This window comes from Rhinatrema bivittatum, chromosome 1, assembly GCF_901001135.1.
Source record: "Rhinatrema bivittatum chromosome 1, aRhiBiv1.1, whole genome shotgun sequence".
NCBI lineage: Eukaryota > Metazoa > Chordata > Amphibia > Gymnophiona > Rhinatrematidae > Rhinatrema > Rhinatrema bivittatum.
In genome coordinates, this window is record NC_042615.1 from 197,289,771 (window position 1) to 197,309,371 (window position 19,601).

Sequence of the window (19,601 nt, forward strand, 5' to 3'; positions counted from 1 at the left end):
ACAGCTGGCAACCCAATATATTTCACCAGTTGGCTTCTTCAAGGGTATACATTTTATCACAGGAACACTATAAGCATTTTCAAGTGACTTAATCGCCCACCATGGTCACTTCTAGTATTTTCGCTATAATCATACAACAGTATGTAATAGCACATTAAACATAATCACAAATTTATATATCTTAAGAAAATAAATATCATAACTCACCAACTACTCACACCACCACTCAAATGGTGACCCAGCAATCAAATATATTTAAACACACTTCAGCCAATCTTCTAAACCCCCAATGTATGATGCCATTCAGTCAATTTTTATTAACATGCTAGGTCAAAGAAAGACACCCCATTTAATTCTGTTATTCAAACCATGCGGGGATAGGGAGCCCAATGTATAAATCCAATGTTTTTCAAACTGCAAAAGCAAACAATTCACCCATCCCCCTGGGTTCTCCTAATCTGCTATATAACAAAAAAAAAACATAGGGAGTCTACAGGATGATTCCGTTGCACCCAATGTTGGGTGAGAGGCGCTTCCATTTTATTCCTAATAGCACTGTAGTGTTCCATGATGCAAGTATTTACCTTGCATACAGTCTTTTCAACAAGATTGCATGGACAAAAGATCTCATTTCACAGTATATGCCAAATCATAGGTGGTCATAGATCTAAGCTGAAACATTTCCCCTGAAAGTGGATGTTGAGAATTTTAAATAGTCTATGATAAAGAACAAACCCTGGAATGTCCACATCTATGATGACCACCTGAAGAAATATGTGGTGAGCAAGTGAAAAACAAGATGAAACCAACCAATTCCCTAATATTATGCCCTCGTTTGAAGGCAAAAATAGGAAGTTGGTCAAAAACTGAATGTTCCTATAAGACCCAAAACCTCTTAATAATCCCCACCACTTTAGGAGTAAACACAGTATAAGGCAGCACACATATCACCCAGTTCTGTTTCTTAGATTGAGAAGGGAAAAATAAATCATCACGATTTACAGAAGGAGCATGTTTTATTACAGAAACGGAATAACCCCGATCCAAGAACTGCTTTCACATATCCACCCATTAGATTTAAAATCCCACACAAAGGAACAAATCCTAAGGTGGAGGATCTACGCCACCGGTATATTTTCTCATAAGCGGTGTGGATGAAAGCTATGAAAATGTAAGATTATTATGATCCTTCTCTTTAAATATGGAAGTTTCAAAACCAGCCACTGTAGATTTTACTCACATATCTAGAAATGGCCCATGCTCTTGATCCAGGAATTCAAATATAAAAAAAAAATTGAAAAAAGTCTTATGAACCATTCTAAATCAAAAACACATGGTTTATATAGCATAGCCAAGCACACACATGAGACCAAAATGCAGAAGGATATACAAACTGCTTTTCAAAAAACGACACATACAAATAAGCAACATCGGCGCTATCATGGCCCTCATTGCTGTACCTTGAATTTGTTTGTAAAAGTCCCATCAAACTTGAAAACATTCTCGGTCAATGCTAGAAGTGCAAGTTGGAAAATGAACGCTGTAGGAGTCCTAATGTGCGATGTTCGTTGTGACAAAAAAGTTTGATTATAGATAAAGTCTCTCTCTGAGGAATATTTGAATATAAGGATTTTAAATCCAAAGTTATTAACCACATTTCCTGTCCTGATATTTAGATTTCTGCAAGAAAACCATCAACCAGGAGGTCATATGTTTTTAACTGGTGCCAGTCATCATCTTTAGATGTTTCTCTTGTCAACCCAGAGATCATCTTCAATACATATTATCCCTATCTTCCTTAGGCCTTTGTACGACTTCAGTGAGGGTGCACCTAAGTGCCATTGTGACTTACCATCCCTACATAGACAGAAAGCTGATCTCTGTTCACCCATTGTTCTCATGGTTCATACAGGGTTTATGGCATATGAAACCCCTGGTCACCAAACAAGCCCACCATGGTCACTTCTGGTATTTTCGCTATAATCATACAACAGTATGTAATAGCCCATTAAACATAATCACAAATTTCAGTGTGATCCTTGCACAATTGATGAAACATTTATTTGAACTGTTGGAATCTGTACTGTTGATCCCTCGTTTGGGAGATGTTTCTAGTGGCAATAACTTCAGCAAGAAGAGTAAGCAAGTTACAAGCCTTGGTGTCTTACTCTCCTTATCTGCAACTTTTTCACTCACTCAAAACTTCTTCCAAAGATTGTGTCCATTTTTCACATAATTCAAACCAGTGTCTTACCGACTTTTCTCTCAAAGCTTCACGCCCGCAGGGGTGAGAGAGCCTGGACCTTTAAGGCTATATCTTAACTGCAAAGGATACAACCACATCATCAAGCTTCCCAGCTTTTTGTAAGCAGTAGCTAAACATACTCTCTCCAGTTGGATACATTGCAGTACCCTAGCTGGTCTCCAGATTACAGAGCTGGTAAAGCCATGGCAGTCTCTCTGGTTCATCTCAAAACTATACTTATTAAAACATCTGTGAATAAACTTGGTCATCTGTGCATATCTTCATATTCCACTACTATCTGAACAAGCTTTCAAGGAGCGGCAGTAAATCTGGACTAGCAGTTTGGCATAAACTATTCTCTCAGTAGTTCAGTCTCCATGAGGGAGTTGGGTTGCTTATCCAGTAAGTGCTCCTCAGTGCAACCTTCAGCTTGGGACTCCCCACATGTCATGGCTAATCCAACCCTGCTTTTCTATGGAGAAAGTGAGTTTGCTTACTGTAAATGGGATTCTCTATAGACAACAGAATGACTTAGCCATGGATAATACCTGCTGTCCTCTCTGGAGAGTCTACTACATTGCTAAAGATACGCTCTACACATAGACTGAGGGGCTCAAGAGGCAGTCCTCATGCTTAGAGTGGTCCATTTGACATTGTGGATGACCTCACCCATGTGTTATGTCTAATTCATCCCAGTTTCTATAGAAAACCCTGTTTACAGTATGCAAACTTGTTCTTGTCTTCATTTACAATGAATTTGCAGATTTATAGTGCAAATCAACTACAGTGACAAACCCATTCTTGTAAACTTTAAAACATTGGAATGGCATGCAGTTTCCCTTTGATGCTAGCTTCTACTGGTAAGGATAGACAAATCTGAATGCTGCTATGTCATGGTTCTGTCTTTAAATGTAAACCCAAGTGATCTTGCTCTAAAAGTAATATATTGTGCATATTGTAGAATATTTTGGTAAAAACGATTAAATATACCAAAAATATTTATAACCATTTAAGATTTTCATTGAAATTCAGCAGAACATCAAAGGGCCTTTGAGGTGTCCAATAGGGATGTGAATCGTGTCCTCGATCGTCTTAACGATCGATTTCGGCTGGGAGGGGGAGGGAATCGTATTGTTGCCGTTTGGGGGGGTAAAATATCGTGAAAAATCGTGAAAAATCGTTAAAAATCGAAAAACCGGCACATTAAAACCCCCTAAAACCCACCCCCGACCCTTTAAATTAAATCCCCCACCCTCCCGAACCCCCCCCCAAATAACTTAAATAACCTGCGGGTCCAGCGGCGGTCCGGAACGGCAGCGGTCCGGAACGGGCTCCTGCTCCTGAATCTTGTCGTCTTCAGCCGGCGCCATTTTCCAAAATGGCGCCGAAAAATGGCGGCGGCCATAGACGAAAAAGATTGGATGGCAGGAGGTCCTTCCGGACCCCCGCTGGACTTTTGGCAAGTCTCGTGGGGGTCAGGAGGCCCCCCACAAGCTGGCCAAAAGTTCCTGGAGGTCCAGCGGGGGTCAGGGAGCGATTTCCCGCCGCGAATCGTTTTCGTACGGCCGGCGCCATTTCCGTACGAAAACGATTCGCGGCGGGAAATCGCTCCCTGACCCCCGCTGGACCTCCAGGAACTTTTGGCCAGCTTGTGGGGGGCCTCCTGACCCTCACGAGACTTGCCAAAAGTCCAGCGGGGGTCCGGAAGGACCTCCTGCCGTCCAATCTTTTTCGTCTATGGCCGCCGCCATTTTTCGGCGCCATTTTGGAAAATGGCGCCGGCTGAAGACGACAAGATTCAGGAGCAGGAGCCCGTTCCGGACCGCTGCCGTTCCGGACCGCCGCTGGACCCGCAGGTTATTTAAGTTATTGGGGGGGGTTCGGGAGGGTGGGGGATTTAATTTAAAGGGTCGGGGTGGGTTTTAGGGGGTTTTAGTGTGCCGGCTCACGATTCTAACGATTTATAACGATAAATCGTTAGAATCTGTATTGTATTGTGTTCCATAACGGTTTAAGACGATATTAAAATTATCGGACGATAATTTTAATCGTCCTAAAACGATTCACATCCCTAGTGTCCAATGCCCTAAAATAGAATTCTCTGATAATTGAAGTCGAGCACAAACCTTTACCTACATTAATCATTGTGAAGGAAGTTCTGCTCAGCATGACTTGTCATAAGTGGAATATAAATTTGTAAAACATATTGAGCCTGGGTAAGTTCTATAAGCATTATAGCCTGCTTTTCCAAACCAAAATTTCAGGATTTGAACCAGCAACAATGTTACTTCAGATGAAGAACTCTGACACGTGAATAGAGGAGCTGTTCCTTTAACAGAGCTAGTAGGAAATCTCTATTACTTGAGGGGAATTGCTCATTTCCCTCTTATTACTTCACCCTTTCACAAAGCCTGATTTCACCAGCAAGTGCTTTTTTCAGTACTGAAGTTTGTGTTGACAGGAGAGGTTTCTTCAGAAATTGAACCACTGCAGAGACCTTGCGTTGTTGGCTGCGCTCAACTGTCTGGGAATATGTTTATAAATGTATATGTACCTCCATTAGAACTCTGTATTGGAAGATATTTCTAATGAAGTAATTGAGTAAATTCTGATTGGGTCTCCATGGTATGGTAAGTTCCATTCACAGAAACTGACATCAATATTTTCATAGCTTCCCTGCGGACCTCTTGCTGGCAACATAGCAGTTCTACATTTCTAGTCCTATAGATGACAGCAGTTTGTTTATGGAACTACTTGCCTACAATGAGGAATCAATATTTCTTCGGGGGAATTAAATTGTAATTTGTTTCTGATAATGTTAAGATTAAAATTTAGTATTTTCTAAAAATATATTACATATCAATTTACAAAAGTTAGAAGAAAAAAGAATGTTATTGGACATTAATGTATAGTAAAAGCATTAATTGATAGTAAGATTGTTATATCTTGCCAACATGGTGCTTTTAAATGTGGTGGTATTTTGTTTTTTAAATTCTGTTTTGTAATAGTTATAGTGCCCTCAACAGCAGATAATTATCTTTATGGTTTCATTAGATCCTATCATCTTAAGGAATCTAACGTGTAATGGGTTACCTCATGATTATTCCCGTTGCAGGGGGTTCTGTCCACTTAATTTGTTGCCCTTGCTGATTTTATGATTTATACCTTATGATTCATAATAAAGTTAAGACCCTTTGGTGATAGCATTTATTCTCAGAGGATAGCAGTCCTCATACTTGAGTGACATCAGAGCTGAAATGGAAATTTGATTTAAAAGTTTCTAAAGACTTGTGTTCCCTGTTGGGTATGTGCAGTATGCCATACTGCTACGATTCCACATGGGGTCATCTTCAGTCTTATCTTTTCCACTGAGTCCACAGGTTTCAGTTCTGTGTATCTTCTGTTTTTAGGAAATCTGCTGAAAGAGCAGTAATCTTTCTTGGAGTCTTGCAGTCTTATTTTGTCTCTTTTTAGTCACCTAGATTAGGTATTTCACTCTTTCTAAGGGTTTCTTTTTTTCTTTGGCTGCGTGGTGCACTAGTATTGGTGCATTGAGGCAGCATGAGTGTGTTTTTGTCTCAGACATTGTCGTTTGATTTTTCTCTTTTGATTTTTTTTTTTTTTTTTTTTTGCCTGATGGCCCTAAAAGAGAGAGACCCAGGAAACAGGAAGGTAGGTGATCTAAAAAAGCCGTTAGGTAAACAAAAGATTAGATGCCAGAAGTCTTTTTTCCAATTCTTTATTGTGGTGGAGACGTTACAAAATACCAGCCTGACTCAGGCCGAGTTTCGCCGTTCTCACAACTGCTGCCTCAGGGGCTTAGAAAATCACTTGGGTACTTGATAGTGAAAATGATATATTTCAATGCGATTCATAGATAATCCGCAATGGAACAATTTCTTTTGTATTCAGTGAAAACTCTTGGACAAGGGAAATCCATACATGTAGTGATGTCTAACATGATCCATACCATATCCGATCTGAGGGGCCATCCTCTGCCAGGAAATCCTGCAGGCAAGGCTCTCGTAAGCCCTTCTGCCGGCAGAGAAAGTATTACCCTCCGGCCGCCCGGACTTGCATGCCCCGTCTAGTTCTAGGGGTCGCCCCCGCCAACAACGTGCCCTCTGACCCCAACCGGCACCCCAGCGTTGGGCTTTTGACTGACGCGAGGGAGTGAAAGTCAGCTGGCAGTTCCCCTGGCACCCGAACCTCCAGGCGATGGCAGGCTTCTCAGCTTCGCCCGGCACTGAGAGGAGATCACGGACCTCTGGGCCCTTTCCATCGTTCGCCAGGGGTACAGTCTGCACTTCAGCTGGCTCCTGGAGACCTCTCCCCCATGTCCATTGTGGGGCTTATCCATCCACTCGGTCGTTCTTCAACAAAAACTCTCCGCTCTTCTTATAGCGGGCGCAGTGGAACCGGTCCCTTGCACACAGCGGGGCCAGGGGTTCTACTCGAGGTATTTCCTCTTACCAAAAAGGAATGACTGCTTGTTCCCCATCCTCAACTAAAGCATTGAACAAGTTTCTTATAAGAGAAAAATTCAAGATGGTCTCCCTGAGCACGCTGCTTTCCCCCCCCCCCCCCCCCCCCCCCAAAGAGGAGACTGGCTTTGCCCCCTCAACCTGAAGGAGGCATATGGACACATTGCTATCATCACCGACCACAGGAAGTATCTCCACTTCATGGTGGGGAATGCATATTTTCAGTACAGAATGCTGCCCTTTAGGTTGGCATCAGCCCCCCATGTTTTCACCAAATGCCTGGCAGTGGCGGTTGCCTACCGCAGGCATCGCTCGGTCCATGTGTTCCTATAACTGGACAACTGGCTGGTCAGGAGCAACTCCCGCTCCGGGGCCTTGCAAGCTCTGATGGTTCAGACCCTGCAGATTGTGGGGTTCACTATCAACTTCCCCAAGTTGCACCTCTGTATGTCCATGCAGCTGGACTTCAGAGGCGCCAGGTTGTACACGGCACAAGCGAAAGCTTTCTTGCCTAAGGATCAGGCGGTTGCCTTCTCGCTGGCCACCCTCATCTGCAACAGTGGGAGGGTGTTAGCCTGTCTCCTACTTTGCCTGCTGGGCCACATGGTGGCCTCCATCCATGTGACTTCCGCCTCCGCATGCGGACCCCTCGATGGGTCTTGTGGTCTCAGTAGCAGCAAGCATCCCAGGATCTAGAGGCTCTGATCATGGTCACGGACCCTCTCAAGCTATCTCTGGACTGGTGGGAAGCCCTCCCCAATCTAGAACGCGGTCTTCCCTTTCGGCCTGCGCTGCACCAGGTGACGCTCACCACCAATCTTCTCCTCAGGGGTGGGGAGCCCACACAGATGGCCTACATTCTCAGGGCCTTTGAACTGCTGCCGAAGCACGTGGCCAGATAAACTTTCTGGAGCTTCGGGTACGCCCTGTGGGCATTTCGGGGTCGATTTGTCATCCAAGGAAGTTCTGATCAGGACGGACAACCAGGTCCCGATGTGGTTCATCAACAAACAGGGCGGCACAGGCTCGTTCCTCCTCTGCCAGGAACCAGTGCAGGTTTGGGATGTATCTGCGGGCGACCTACCTACCAGGTCACCTCAGCACGCTGGCAGTCCGCCTCAGCTGCTCCTTCCAGGCTCAAGAGGGTCCCTCAACCCTGCGGTAGCAGCTGAACTGTTCTGCCACTAGGGTACGACGGATGTGGACATGTTTGCTTCCCCTCACAATCACAAGGTGAGCAGATTCTGCTCCCTAGTAACAGGGAATGGCCAATCCGGCCTGCGATGCTTTCTCCCTTGACTGGGGGCAGGGCCTCCTGTATGTGTGTTACGCTTGGGCTGTGCTCTGGTGTAGTGAACACCACCTTCTGGAGTGACTCCAGGTGGAGAGAGATTGGGATTGCTGGAAAGTCTCGGATGATGGTGATAGTGGAGCAGAGAGAGGCTGAAAGCAGTGTCAAATTCCAGACTGGGTCAGGGCAGGCGGCAGGCAACAGTGTCAAGATCCAGGCTGGGTCAGGGCAGGAGGCAGACAAGCAGGGAGCCCAAAGGCCACACACACACGGTAGGACTGCGAGCCCGAGGGCCACACACACCACACGGCGGGGCGGAGGGCCCGAAGGCCCCACACACGGCGGGGCGGAGGGCCCGAAGGCCCCACACACGGTGGGGCGGAGGGCCCGAAGGCCCCACACACGGCGGGGCGGAGGGCCCGAAGGCCCCACACACGGCGGGGCGGAGGGCCCGAAGGCCCCACACACGGCGGGGCGGAGGGCCCGAAGGCCCCACACACGGCGGGGCGGAGGGCCCGAAGGCCCCACACACGGCGGGGCGGAGGGCCCGAAGGCCCCACACACACACACACACACACACGGCGGGGCGGAGGGCCCGAAGGCCCCACACACACACACACACACACGGCGGGGCGGAGGGCCCGAAGGCCCCACACACACACACACACACACACGGCGGGGCGGAGGGCCCGAAGGCCCCACACACACACACACACACACGGCGGGGCGGAGGGCCCGAAGGCCCCACACACACACACACACACACGGCGGGGCGGAGGGCCCGAAGGCCCACACACACACGGCGGGGCGGAGGGCCCGAAGGCCCCACACACACACACACACACACGGCGGGGCGGAGGGCCCGAAGGCCCCACACACACACACACACACACACACACACACACACACACGGCGGGGCGGAGGGCCCGAAGGCCCACACACACACACACACACACACGGCGGGGCGGAGGGCCCGAAGGCCCCACACACACACACACACGGCGGGGCGGGGGCCCGAAGGCCCCACACACACACACACACACGGCGGGGCGGAGGGCCCGAAGGCCCCACACAACACACACCACACACACACACCACACGGGGGGGAGGCAGAGCCCCACACACACACACCACGGCCGGGGCGGAGGGCCCGAAGGCCCCACACACACACACACACACACACACACACGGCGGGGCGGAGGGCCCGAGGCCCCACACACACACACACACGGCGGGGCGGAGGGCCCGAAGGCCCCCACACACACACACACCGACGGGCGGAGGGCCCGAAGGCCCCCCACACACACACACACACGGCGGGGCGGAGGGCCCGAAGGCCCCCCACACACACACACACGCGGGGCGGAGGGCCCGAAGGCCCCACACACACACACGGCGGGGCGGAGGGCCCGAAGGCCCCACACACACACACACACGGCGGGGCGGAGGGCCCGAAGGCCCCACACACACACACACGGCGGGGCGGAGGGCCCGAAGGCCCCCCACACACACACACACACGGCGGGGCGGAGGGCCCGAAGGCCACACACACACACGGCGGGGCGGAGAGCCCGAAGGCCACACACACACACACGGCGGGGCGGAGGGCCCGAAGGCCACACGCACAGCAAGGCAAGGAAGGCTAGAGCAGGGAGCCCAAGAGAGCTCGATGCAGAAGCATCAATGGAAATGCTAAGTAGGGCTATAAAGGAAAGTGTGGAACATAGAGAAGACAAGGGGAACCAGTCAGGAGAGCATGCTCACGGGGGACCTCTGGTGGTGAGGCAGCTGTATAGCAGCCATGGTCGTAACATGCGTACCCAACTCTCCCGCTCCTCTCGAAGACTGTCGAAGCTTTGGGGGGGGGGGGGGGGGGGGGAACATAACATGCCATACTGGGTCAGACCAAGGGTCCATCAAGCCCAGCATCCTGTTTCCAACAGTGGCCAATCCAGGCTATAAGTACCTGGCAGGTACCCAAAAACTAATTCTATCCCATGCTACTGATGCTAGTAATAGCAGTGTCTATCTTCTAAGTCAACTTGATTAATAGCTGGTAATGGATTTCTCCTCAAAGAACTTATCCAAACCTTTTTTAAACCCAGCTACACTAACTGCACTAACCAATTTTCTCAGATTAGTTTTAAATGTGCTACATGCTAACTTCATGGAGTGCCCCCTAGTCCTTCTGTTATCTGAAAGACTAAATAACAGATTCACATTTACCTGTTCTAGACCTCTCATAATTTAAACACCTGTATCATATCCCCCCTCAGCCGTTTCTTCTCCAGGCTGAACAGTTCTAACCTTTTTAGTCTTTCCTCATAGGGGAGCAGTTCCATCCCCTTTATCATTTTGATCGCCCTTCTCTGTACCTTCTCCATCGCAACTATATCTTTTTTGAGATGCGATGACCAGAATTGTACACAGTATTCAAGGTGCGGTTTTACCATGGAGCGATAGTCATTATGACATTTTCCGTTTTATTCACCATTCCCTTCCTAATAATTCCTAACATTCTGATGCTTTTTTGACTGCCGCAGCACACTGTGCCGACTGTTTCAATGTATTATCCACTATGACGCCTACATCTCTTTCCTGAGTGGTAACGCATAATATGGAATATAACATCGTGTAACTATAGTATGGGTTATTTTTCGCAGTCTGCTGCTCTAATCATTAGCCTATTCCTTGGCCAGTCTGTCCTTAGAAGTCGCTTTGAGATGTATAACCCAACTTCATTCTCCCTTGAGTATATTTGGTTTCAAGCTGCCCTTATAAAAGACAGAAAATATGTACAAAAAAAAATAAATAATGGCTTGCTGCAACCCCAGTAACACTTTTTTTTTTTTTTTTTTTACACCCCCTTGGCACTGTTTCAGACTTTATTTTCATTTTTATTTGGGGCTGTAGTTAGGCATTCCCTATGTGTGAGGTCTGCTATATTTCTTGTTCTCAGAGAAAGCAGAACTGCTTACCTCTAACAAGTGGTTTCAGAGGACGGCAAGATGTCCGTCCTCACAGAACCTGACTTCCCCCACAATATTCCTCCCTTGCAATTGGTTTCTCCAGGTTTAAGCTATATGTTGCTGAATGACATGCTGCACATGCTCAATAAGGCATGCTGAGCTCAGTTTCTGGAAATTTAGAAATCAGATTTCTGTGCCAAGCTTCATCTGATCATATCACCTATGTGTGAAGACTAATATCCTAGTGGCGTGGAGAATACCTGTTACAGGTAAGCAACTCTGCTTTTCTGGGGAAGGTCCTCCCCATTTAGTCACTTTTCTTTAGTGAATTTTATGTGAATGTTATTTCAATTAAAATTATAGTTTTGTGATTAGACATATAATGTAATTAGTTCTTGGTGAATTGAACATTATTTTAGGAAAGTTTAGCATTTTGTGAAATAAATTGAAATAGTCATTGTAAAGTTATACATATGCTTCCTTGGGGGCTATTAATTGAGAACAGAAATTCTTTTGACTCAGGTTTTTCAGCCTATGTTGATGGAATATTTTACTTATGACGAACTGAAGGACATCAAAAAGAAAGTAATTGCTCAACATTGCTCCCACAAGGACACTGCAGAACTCCTCAAGGGTCTGAGTCTCTGGAACCATGCTGAAGAACTGCAGAAGGTGTATAAATATTCTGTGGATGAGAAGGCAGATAAAGGTGAGTTACTCTTCAGTTCTGTTTCACCGACTAGAAGTTTTGAGGTCGGTTGTGGCATTAGTTCACAGAAAGGGCTTGGCTCTGAGTTAGTGACTAGATGTAGTTATATATGATAAATATAATATGTAAGTATGTATGATATACAAATTGTGATTGTTTTGCAAGAATGATGTCCTGCCTACTATTCACTTGGTTGGCTGTACCATGGCATTTTATGAAGCCGTGATACGGCTGGGGCATATGTGGTAAGAAAGACCCCTAGAGGAAGCCTATGTAGGATGAAATATGTTGGAAATTTAATGCTGCTGTTTCCCTCTCCTGTTCCTATTTTTTGGACAAATGATTTAATGCTTCTGTGAGATTTATCAGATTTTTATCGATCAAAAGGATCAATAGTTCCTCACTTGGATTATTTTACATTACATTTATGAAAATACGCTACTTGTTAGTTTTATGGAGTGTCCCTAGATTTAGTAATATTTGAAAGGGTATTATAATTGCTCTCTGTTTACTTATTGCATCTAATTTATGATTTTATTATTTGCCATATCCCCTCTATCATCTCTTCTCCAAGCTGAAGATCCAAACTTGTTTAGCTCTTCTTCATAAGGGAGCTGTTCTATTCCCATAATCAATTTTGTTGCCAAAATTCTCTGTACCTTTTCTAGTTCTGCTATATCTTTTTTGAGATAGGATGACCAGAACTGTATGCAAGGTGCAGTTGCACCATGGATTGATAGAGAAGCATTATGATGATCTAAGATTTTTACTTTCCGTTCCTTTCTGAATAATTTCTAATATATTTGCTCCCACATGCTGAGATGAGAATTTTAACTTATTTTCCATATTGACTCTAAGATCCTTTTTCTGAGTGGTAATTTCTAATATGGAACCCAGCATTGTGTACCTGTAGTTGGTATTCTTTTTCCTATGTGTGCATCACTTTGCACTTGTTCACAATAATTTTTTGTCTGCCATTTAGATGTCCAGGTCACCAGACTTGCAAGGTCCTTCAGTTCTCCATAGCTCATGTTTTAACAACTTTGAATAATTTTGTGTGATCTGCACATTTGACCACCTTGCTCATAGTTCCCTTTTCTAGATAATTTATGAATGTTAAACAGCATTAGTCCTAGTATAGGTCCGTAGGGCACTCCATAATTCACCAGTCAACACTGGGAAAACTGACCATATAGTCTCTCATTTCTTATTTTTTAACCAGTTACCATCCACAATAGGACATTGCCTTCTATCCCATGACAGTTTATTATCCTGAGGGACTTTGTTAAATGCCCCTGAAAATCCAGATACTCTGTATTGAGAAGCTCAATGTTATCTAAATGTTTGTTTATACCTCCAAAAACTCTAATAGATTGGTAAGGCAAGACTTCCTGTTGCTAAATCTGCACTGGCTTTTCCTCATTAAGTCATGCCTGTACCTTTGACCAGTAATTTTTGTTCTTAAGAATAGCTTCTGCCATTTTTCCTGTCACCAGTGTTAGGCTCACGAGTCTATAGTTTCCCAGATCACCCATGAAGCCCTTTTTTTCTCCTTGGACAAGCAGGATGGTAGTCCTCACATATGGGTGACATCATCAGATGGAGCCTGGCACTGAAAACATCTGGCCAGCATGCCACTATCTGCGCGGCCACGCAGGGTCCCCCTTCAGTCTGTTTCTTTCCACTGTGCAGTTGCCTCACAGTGGTGGTGCTCTGCTCTGTCTTCAGAGTTCTTCATTTTTTCTTCAAGATTTTTTCACTGCCTTCACATGGGGTCCCCCTTTCCTGGTTTCCCCCTAGTCAGTGGAGCGGCACGGTAAGTTAACTTTTTTTTTTGTATGTGTCCGTCCCGCACCATCCGCTTGTTGGCTCGAGGCGTGGCCTTCGGTTTCCAGCAATGCCCCTAGTGCCCACAGACCATGTCTTTGATTGATCCGCATGATCTGTATTCTTTGCCTGGGAGCATCACATGATGTCTGGGGTTGAAGTTTTGCGACCAGATGATGCTCAAGGGTTACTGGGCGCAGTTAGATAAAATGGAAAAACTGTTTGGCCCCAAGAAGTTGGGGCCCCTCCACACCAACATCAGTCACGTTGATGCTGCGAGGTCGAGGGGACCCCTTGGACAATGAACCTTCGGTGTCCATCCCCACTCAAGCTCCCCCTCTGGAGAGGGGCGCCGGAGATTGACCGCTGTTGGTGTCCTCCTGTTCCAGGACTTCGGATTCTTTGCCCTCCTCGGTGCTGGGGAAAGACCGGACGTGCAGTGGAGATTGAGGAAGCACTGTCACTGGTCACCATCTGGACATGGCTCCAATTCCAGGACGGCGCCGGCATTGGCCATGTTGCCCTGAAGCGGCCCCACTAAGACGAGGTTTCACCCTCTGTTGAATCCAGGAGTCCGAGGCGATCTCCACTGATTCCCATGACAGTGCCAGGCACCAATCCCCCTCGTTTCGAGGGCGATCTGGTGGCATCTGCTCCTCTACCACCTACCCTGTCTACGATGGCCTTCGAGGAGGAGCTAGATCGTAGGGTTCAGTTGGTGGTGTTCCAGTCCCTTAGGGCTATTGAGCAGCAGGCCCCATCGGAGCCTTCACAGATGCTGGAGCCCACTCCCTCGAACTTAACACCACTGCTCGAACGCCTTGATGTATTACTTGGTACTCTCCCTATGCACCTGGTTCCCGGGGGTACCTCTGTCCTCCAGCGGCCATTGTTGCCTCCCCCCTCAGGCTATACCTATCACCAGTTCCTCTGAGGGGCTGCTGGCACCTCGACTACCGCTCTTGGCTCTGGCACTGGGCCCTTCAGGGACCTCTGTGCAGTCAATGCTGTTGGTGCCCCGGTACTCCCTGGGCCCAGGCCATGGGCAGTTAGCACGGGTCCCCCCCATGAGGAGGAAGCCCCATATGACCCTTGGGGGGATGATACTTCTGAGTCCTCCTCCGATGTTTCAGAGGGTGTCCTCTCGGAACAGTCAGCCCCCAGAGGACTTGACCTTTGCCGGTTTCGTCTGCACCAATACTATTCTGTTTCAGCTCCTCACAGAAGAGGATGCTAGGCACTGCATGCTGGAGATGCTTCAGTTTGTGGATGCACCAAAGGAGGTGGTGGCTGTTCCCATGCATGAAATCTTCAAGGAGTTGCTCCTGCATATTTGGGAACATCCTGTTTCCTTGTCTCCGGTAAACAGGAAGGCTGACACCATCTACTTTGTTTAGAAGTCCCTTGGGTTTGAACAGCACTAACTCCCCTACCAGTTGGTGGTAATGAAATCTGCTCTCAAAAAGGTGAAGCGATCCCATACCCATGTGTCCGCGCCTCCAGGCCGGGACTATAGGGAATGGGACGCGCTGGGTAGGAAGGTGTTCCATGGGGCAGTGTTAATAGCCCGTATTGCCTCCTACTAGTTATATATGGCTCAATACTCCCAGAACCTCTGGAAGCAGATTCAAGACTTGGTGGAACACCTCCCTCAACGTGCGTTCTTATCGCTCATCCAGCAGGGCTTTGTGTGTGGTAGGCACAAGGTGCGTTCCATGTACAATGTTTTTGAGATGTCAGCCTGAGTGGCCGCAGTGGGCATCAGAGCCCGCAGAATTGCCTGGCTCAGAGCCTTTGATCTCCGGCCAGAGGTCCAGGAGAAATTTGCGGACCTCCCCTGTACAGGGGGATAACCATTTTGGAGATACGGTGCGGGATGCTGTGGCTCAGCTAAAAGATCATCATGAGATCTTCCAGCATCTTTCCGCTAGCACCTCGGATCCCACCTTTTTGGCCAAAAGGTTGGCAAGGCAAGGGCCCAGATGGTCTTTTTACTGTCAGAAGAAATATTATCCTCCGGTCTCCCTTGGGCGTTCTCAGCGAGTGCCCTCTAGAGGCCGCTCCAGGCAGCCACAAATGCCAAGAGCCTGGCCAGCACCTCAGCTGGGCCCTGCTACAGGGTTTTGACTGGCAAGAGGGAGCACATGTCCAGTCACCATACCCTCTGAGCCGGATGCCCCAGTAGAAGGCCGCCTGTGGGAGCACTGAGAGGAGAGGATCACCTTGCTGGTGGCTGAAAGGAATCAGTAAGTTTTTGCTTGGGACATTGTCTTCTTTAAAAGTATTGGGGCGAAGTTAACTATTTGGGAATATTATTTAGTGTTTGTTTTGTGCTTTCAATTGTCAGGCAGCGAATAAACAGAAGTTAGAATGTTTGTATTTTAAAACCAAAAAAAAAAAAAAAAAAAGCCAGAAGCAAGAAATAAGCTAGGAGCGATGTACAGTAAAAAGGTTGAAAAGTTCAGTTACTCACCTTGGAAAGGTGTTAAGGTAGTGTGATTTGGTTAGATTAGGTACCAACATTTGTTAATCAAGAGAGCAGTGAGTCACTCTGGCTGACTAACTGCAGTTAGACTGTTTGTGTTTCCCAACCTTCTCACACCTCACCCACCCACCCTTAGCTCATCCTTTAATTTATAGGCAGCTGCCACTTGCACAAAAACAAAAAACAACTTGAGAGTTTGATCATTCCCCTGTAGGCCACTACCAGACATATAGGGGTAGATTTTCAAAGGGGTAAGCGCGTAAGATACACGTGTACCTCCCCCCCCCCCCCCCCCCCCCGAAAACCTACCCCAACCCCCCCCCCTGTGTGCGTCGAGCCTATTTGCATAGGCTCGGCGGCGCACGTAAGTCCCGGTGCTTGCATCGGGGGGGGGGGCCTTTCGGGGGCGTGTCGGGAGTGACGCGTGGTTTCGTCCCAGGGGTGTTCCGGGGGTGTGGCCGCGACCTCCGGACCGGAACATGGACCGCAGCAGCCGGCCCGGCGCGCGCAAAGTTAGGGGGGGGGTTTAGATAGGGCCGGGGGGGGGGGTTAGTTAGGGGAAGGCGCGCGCAAAGTTAGGGGGGGGGGGTTTAGATAGGGCCGGGGGGTGGGTTAGTTAGGGGAAGGGAAGGTGCGGGGGGGGGGGGGGGGGGGGGTTTGGGAGGGAATGGAGGCTCGGCGCGCACAGGCGCCTGTGTTCGGCGCGCACAGGCCGCCGATTTTGGGCAGCCTTGCGCCGAGCACAGGCAGCCTGTGCTCGGCACGCACAGGCTGCCGATTTTGGGCAGCCTTGCGCGCGCCGACCCCGGATTCTAATGGATACGCGCAGCTACACGCGTTTCTATTGAAATCCTGCGTACTCTTGTTCGCGCCTGGTGCGCGAACAAAAGTACGCATGTGCGCAGATTTATAAAATCTGCCCCATAGTGAATTCACTAATACATTTAAAGGACGTTAATTAGAGCATTCCTACTCCCATAGCAACCTAAAACTTAACTAGGAACTGAACAAATTTGAGATGAAGGCAGCAGTCCAGCAGCAAGAGAGGGGCTTCCCAGTATTTTGCATCGAGTGTCACATGTATGATTTTTTACCCGCCGGTGAGAAATTGTACATGTGCATGCGATGCAAAGAGCTCCTGTCTCTCAGAGAACGAGTCTGATCTCTGGAGGCTAGAGTGGCAGACCTGGAGGAGCTGAGGCAGACAGAGAGGTATATAGATAAAACCTTCAGGGTCATAGTAACCAAGTCCCAACTTCAGACCTGCCCTGTGCTGCCTTGGAGGAAGAAGGTCTCAAGATCGGAGAGCATCAACCTGGTGTAGCAGGAAAGGATCCTGTAGCAAGGACCTGCTCTCCAGGTGGTGCATTGTCCTGTTGCACCGAGGATGTTTCTCCAAGGCCTACTGCCCAGGAGGGAAGGGTTAAGTCGGCCATCATAGTTGGTGATTCGATTATTAGGAATGTAGACAGCCGGGTAACTGGTGGACATAAGGATCGCCTGGTAACATGCCTACCTGGTGCAAAGGTGGCGGACCTCACGCGTCACCTAGATAGGATTTTAGACGGTGCTGGGGAGGAGCCGGCTGTCATGGTACATGTGGGCACCAACGACATAAGAAAATGTGGGAGGGAGGTTCTGGAAGCCAAATTTAGGCTCTTAGGTAGAAAGCTTAAATCCAGAGCTTCTAGGGTAGCATTCTCTGAAATGCTCCCTGTTCCACGCACAGGTCCCCAGAGGCAGGCAGAGCTCCGGAGTCTCAATGTGTGGATGAGATGATGGTGCAAGGAAGTGTAACTCATATATGTCCACATAAAATTTATACATAAAATCATTAATCAGTGCTATAAATTTTATGTGGACATATGAGTTACACTTAAAGACTTTATAGACCATGTCTGTTTTGATCAAGTTTTTGTGTTGTGATTAAGTGTGTCATAGATCAAATTTAATTTAATTTTTATATGATTTAATTATTTGTGTATGGTGTATATGTTTTTATTTGTATTTATATGTTTCTATATATGTTTCATTTTATTAGCCCCTGAAGCAGCTCATAGAGCGAAACTCGGCCTGAGTTGGGCTTTTATCACATTCTGTGCTCAATAAAGAACTCCTGGTGTTCATTAATCCTTTTTTCTTCTAGTCGCTATAGCAGTGAATGATGACCGACTTAATTGACATCTCAGAGACATGGTGGAAGGAGGATAACCAATGGCACAATGCTATACCGGGGTACAAATTATATCGCAATGACAGAGGGGAGCATCTGGGAGGCGGTGTAGCGCTTTATGTCTGGGATGGCATAAAGTCCAACAGGATTAACATTCTGCATGAGACTAAATGCACAATCGAATCTGTATGGGTAGAAATCCCTTGTGTGTTGGGGAAGACTATAGTGGTAGGAGTATACTATCAGCCACCTGGTCAAGATGGTGAGACGGACAGTGAAATGCTAAGAGAAATTAGGGAAGCTAACCAAATTGGTAGTGCGGTAATAATGGGAGATCTCAATTACCCCGATATTGACGGGGTAAATGTATCATCGGGAAATGCTAGAGAGATAAAGTTCCTGTATGGAATAAATGACAGTTTTATGGAGCAATTGTTTCAGGTTCTGACGAGAGGGAGCAATTTTAGATGTAATTCTCAGTGGAGCACAGGATTTGGTGAGAGGTAACGGTGGTGGGGCCGCTTGACAATAGTGATCATAATGGGGCAGATTTTAAAAGACTTACCCGCGTAAATCCAGGTGGATTATGCGCGCTTGGCCTATTTTCAAAAGGGCCCGGCAGCGCGTGTAAGTCCCCGGGCTTGAAAAAATTGGTGGGGTGGGGGCATGGCCAGAGGCCTCTGCAGGGCCGGGAGATCGCGCTAGTATTCACTCCCTTGCGCACCGACCCCTGATTTTTTTAACATGTGCGTGCATGTTATAAAATCGGACGTATATTTGTACGCGCCGGGTAGCGTGCACAGGTTTTAAAATCTGCCCCAATATGATCAAATTTGAATTAATGACTGGAAGGGGACAGTAAGCAAATCCATGGCTCTCATGCTAAACTTTCAAAAGGGAAACTTTGATAAAATGAGAAAAATAGAAAAAAACTGAAAGGAGCAGCTACAAAGGTAAAAAGTGTGCAAGAGGCGTGGTCATATTTAAAAAAAAAAACAAAAAACAAAAAAAAACATCCTGGAAGCACAGTCCAGATGTATTCCACACTTAAAGAAAGGTGGAAAGAAGGCAAAACAATAACTGGCAAGGTTAAAAGGGGAGGTGAAAGAAGCTATTTTAGCCAAAAGATCATCATTCAAAAATTGGAAGAAGGATCCAACAGAAGAAAATAGGATAATGCATAACCATTGGCAAGTTAAATGTAAGACGTTAATAAGATAGGCTAAGAGAGAATTTGAAAAGAAGTTGGCCGTAGAGGCAAAAACTCACAGTAAAAGCTTTTTAAAATATATCCGAAGCAGAAAGCCTGTGAGGGAGTCAGTTGGAGCGTTAGATGATTGAGGGGTTAGAGGGGCACTTAGCGAAGATAAGGCCATCGCAGAAAGATTAAATGATTTCTTTGCTTAGGTGTTTACTGA

The 19,601-nt window shown here is 47.2% G+C and overlaps 1 protein-coding gene across 4 annotated transcripts in view; it reads left to right on the forward strand.

The window, feature by feature from the left end:
- Window positions 1–19,601, forward strand: part of FBXL5 (F-box and leucine rich repeat protein 5) — a 251,460-nt gene that overhangs the window by 63,170 nt on the left and 168,689 nt on the right. For all 4 annotated transcript variants that reach the window (XR_003854714.1, XM_029590712.1, XM_029590737.1 and 1 more), the window contains exon 4: window positions 11,512–11,698. Coding sequence is in view for 3 of the 4 variants with exons in the window: in XM_029590712.1 (XP_029446572.1) it covers window positions 11,512–11,698 (187 nt within the window). In the remaining variant the exon portion in view is untranslated. The remainder of the gene's footprint in view (window positions 1–11,511; window positions 11,699–19,601) is intronic.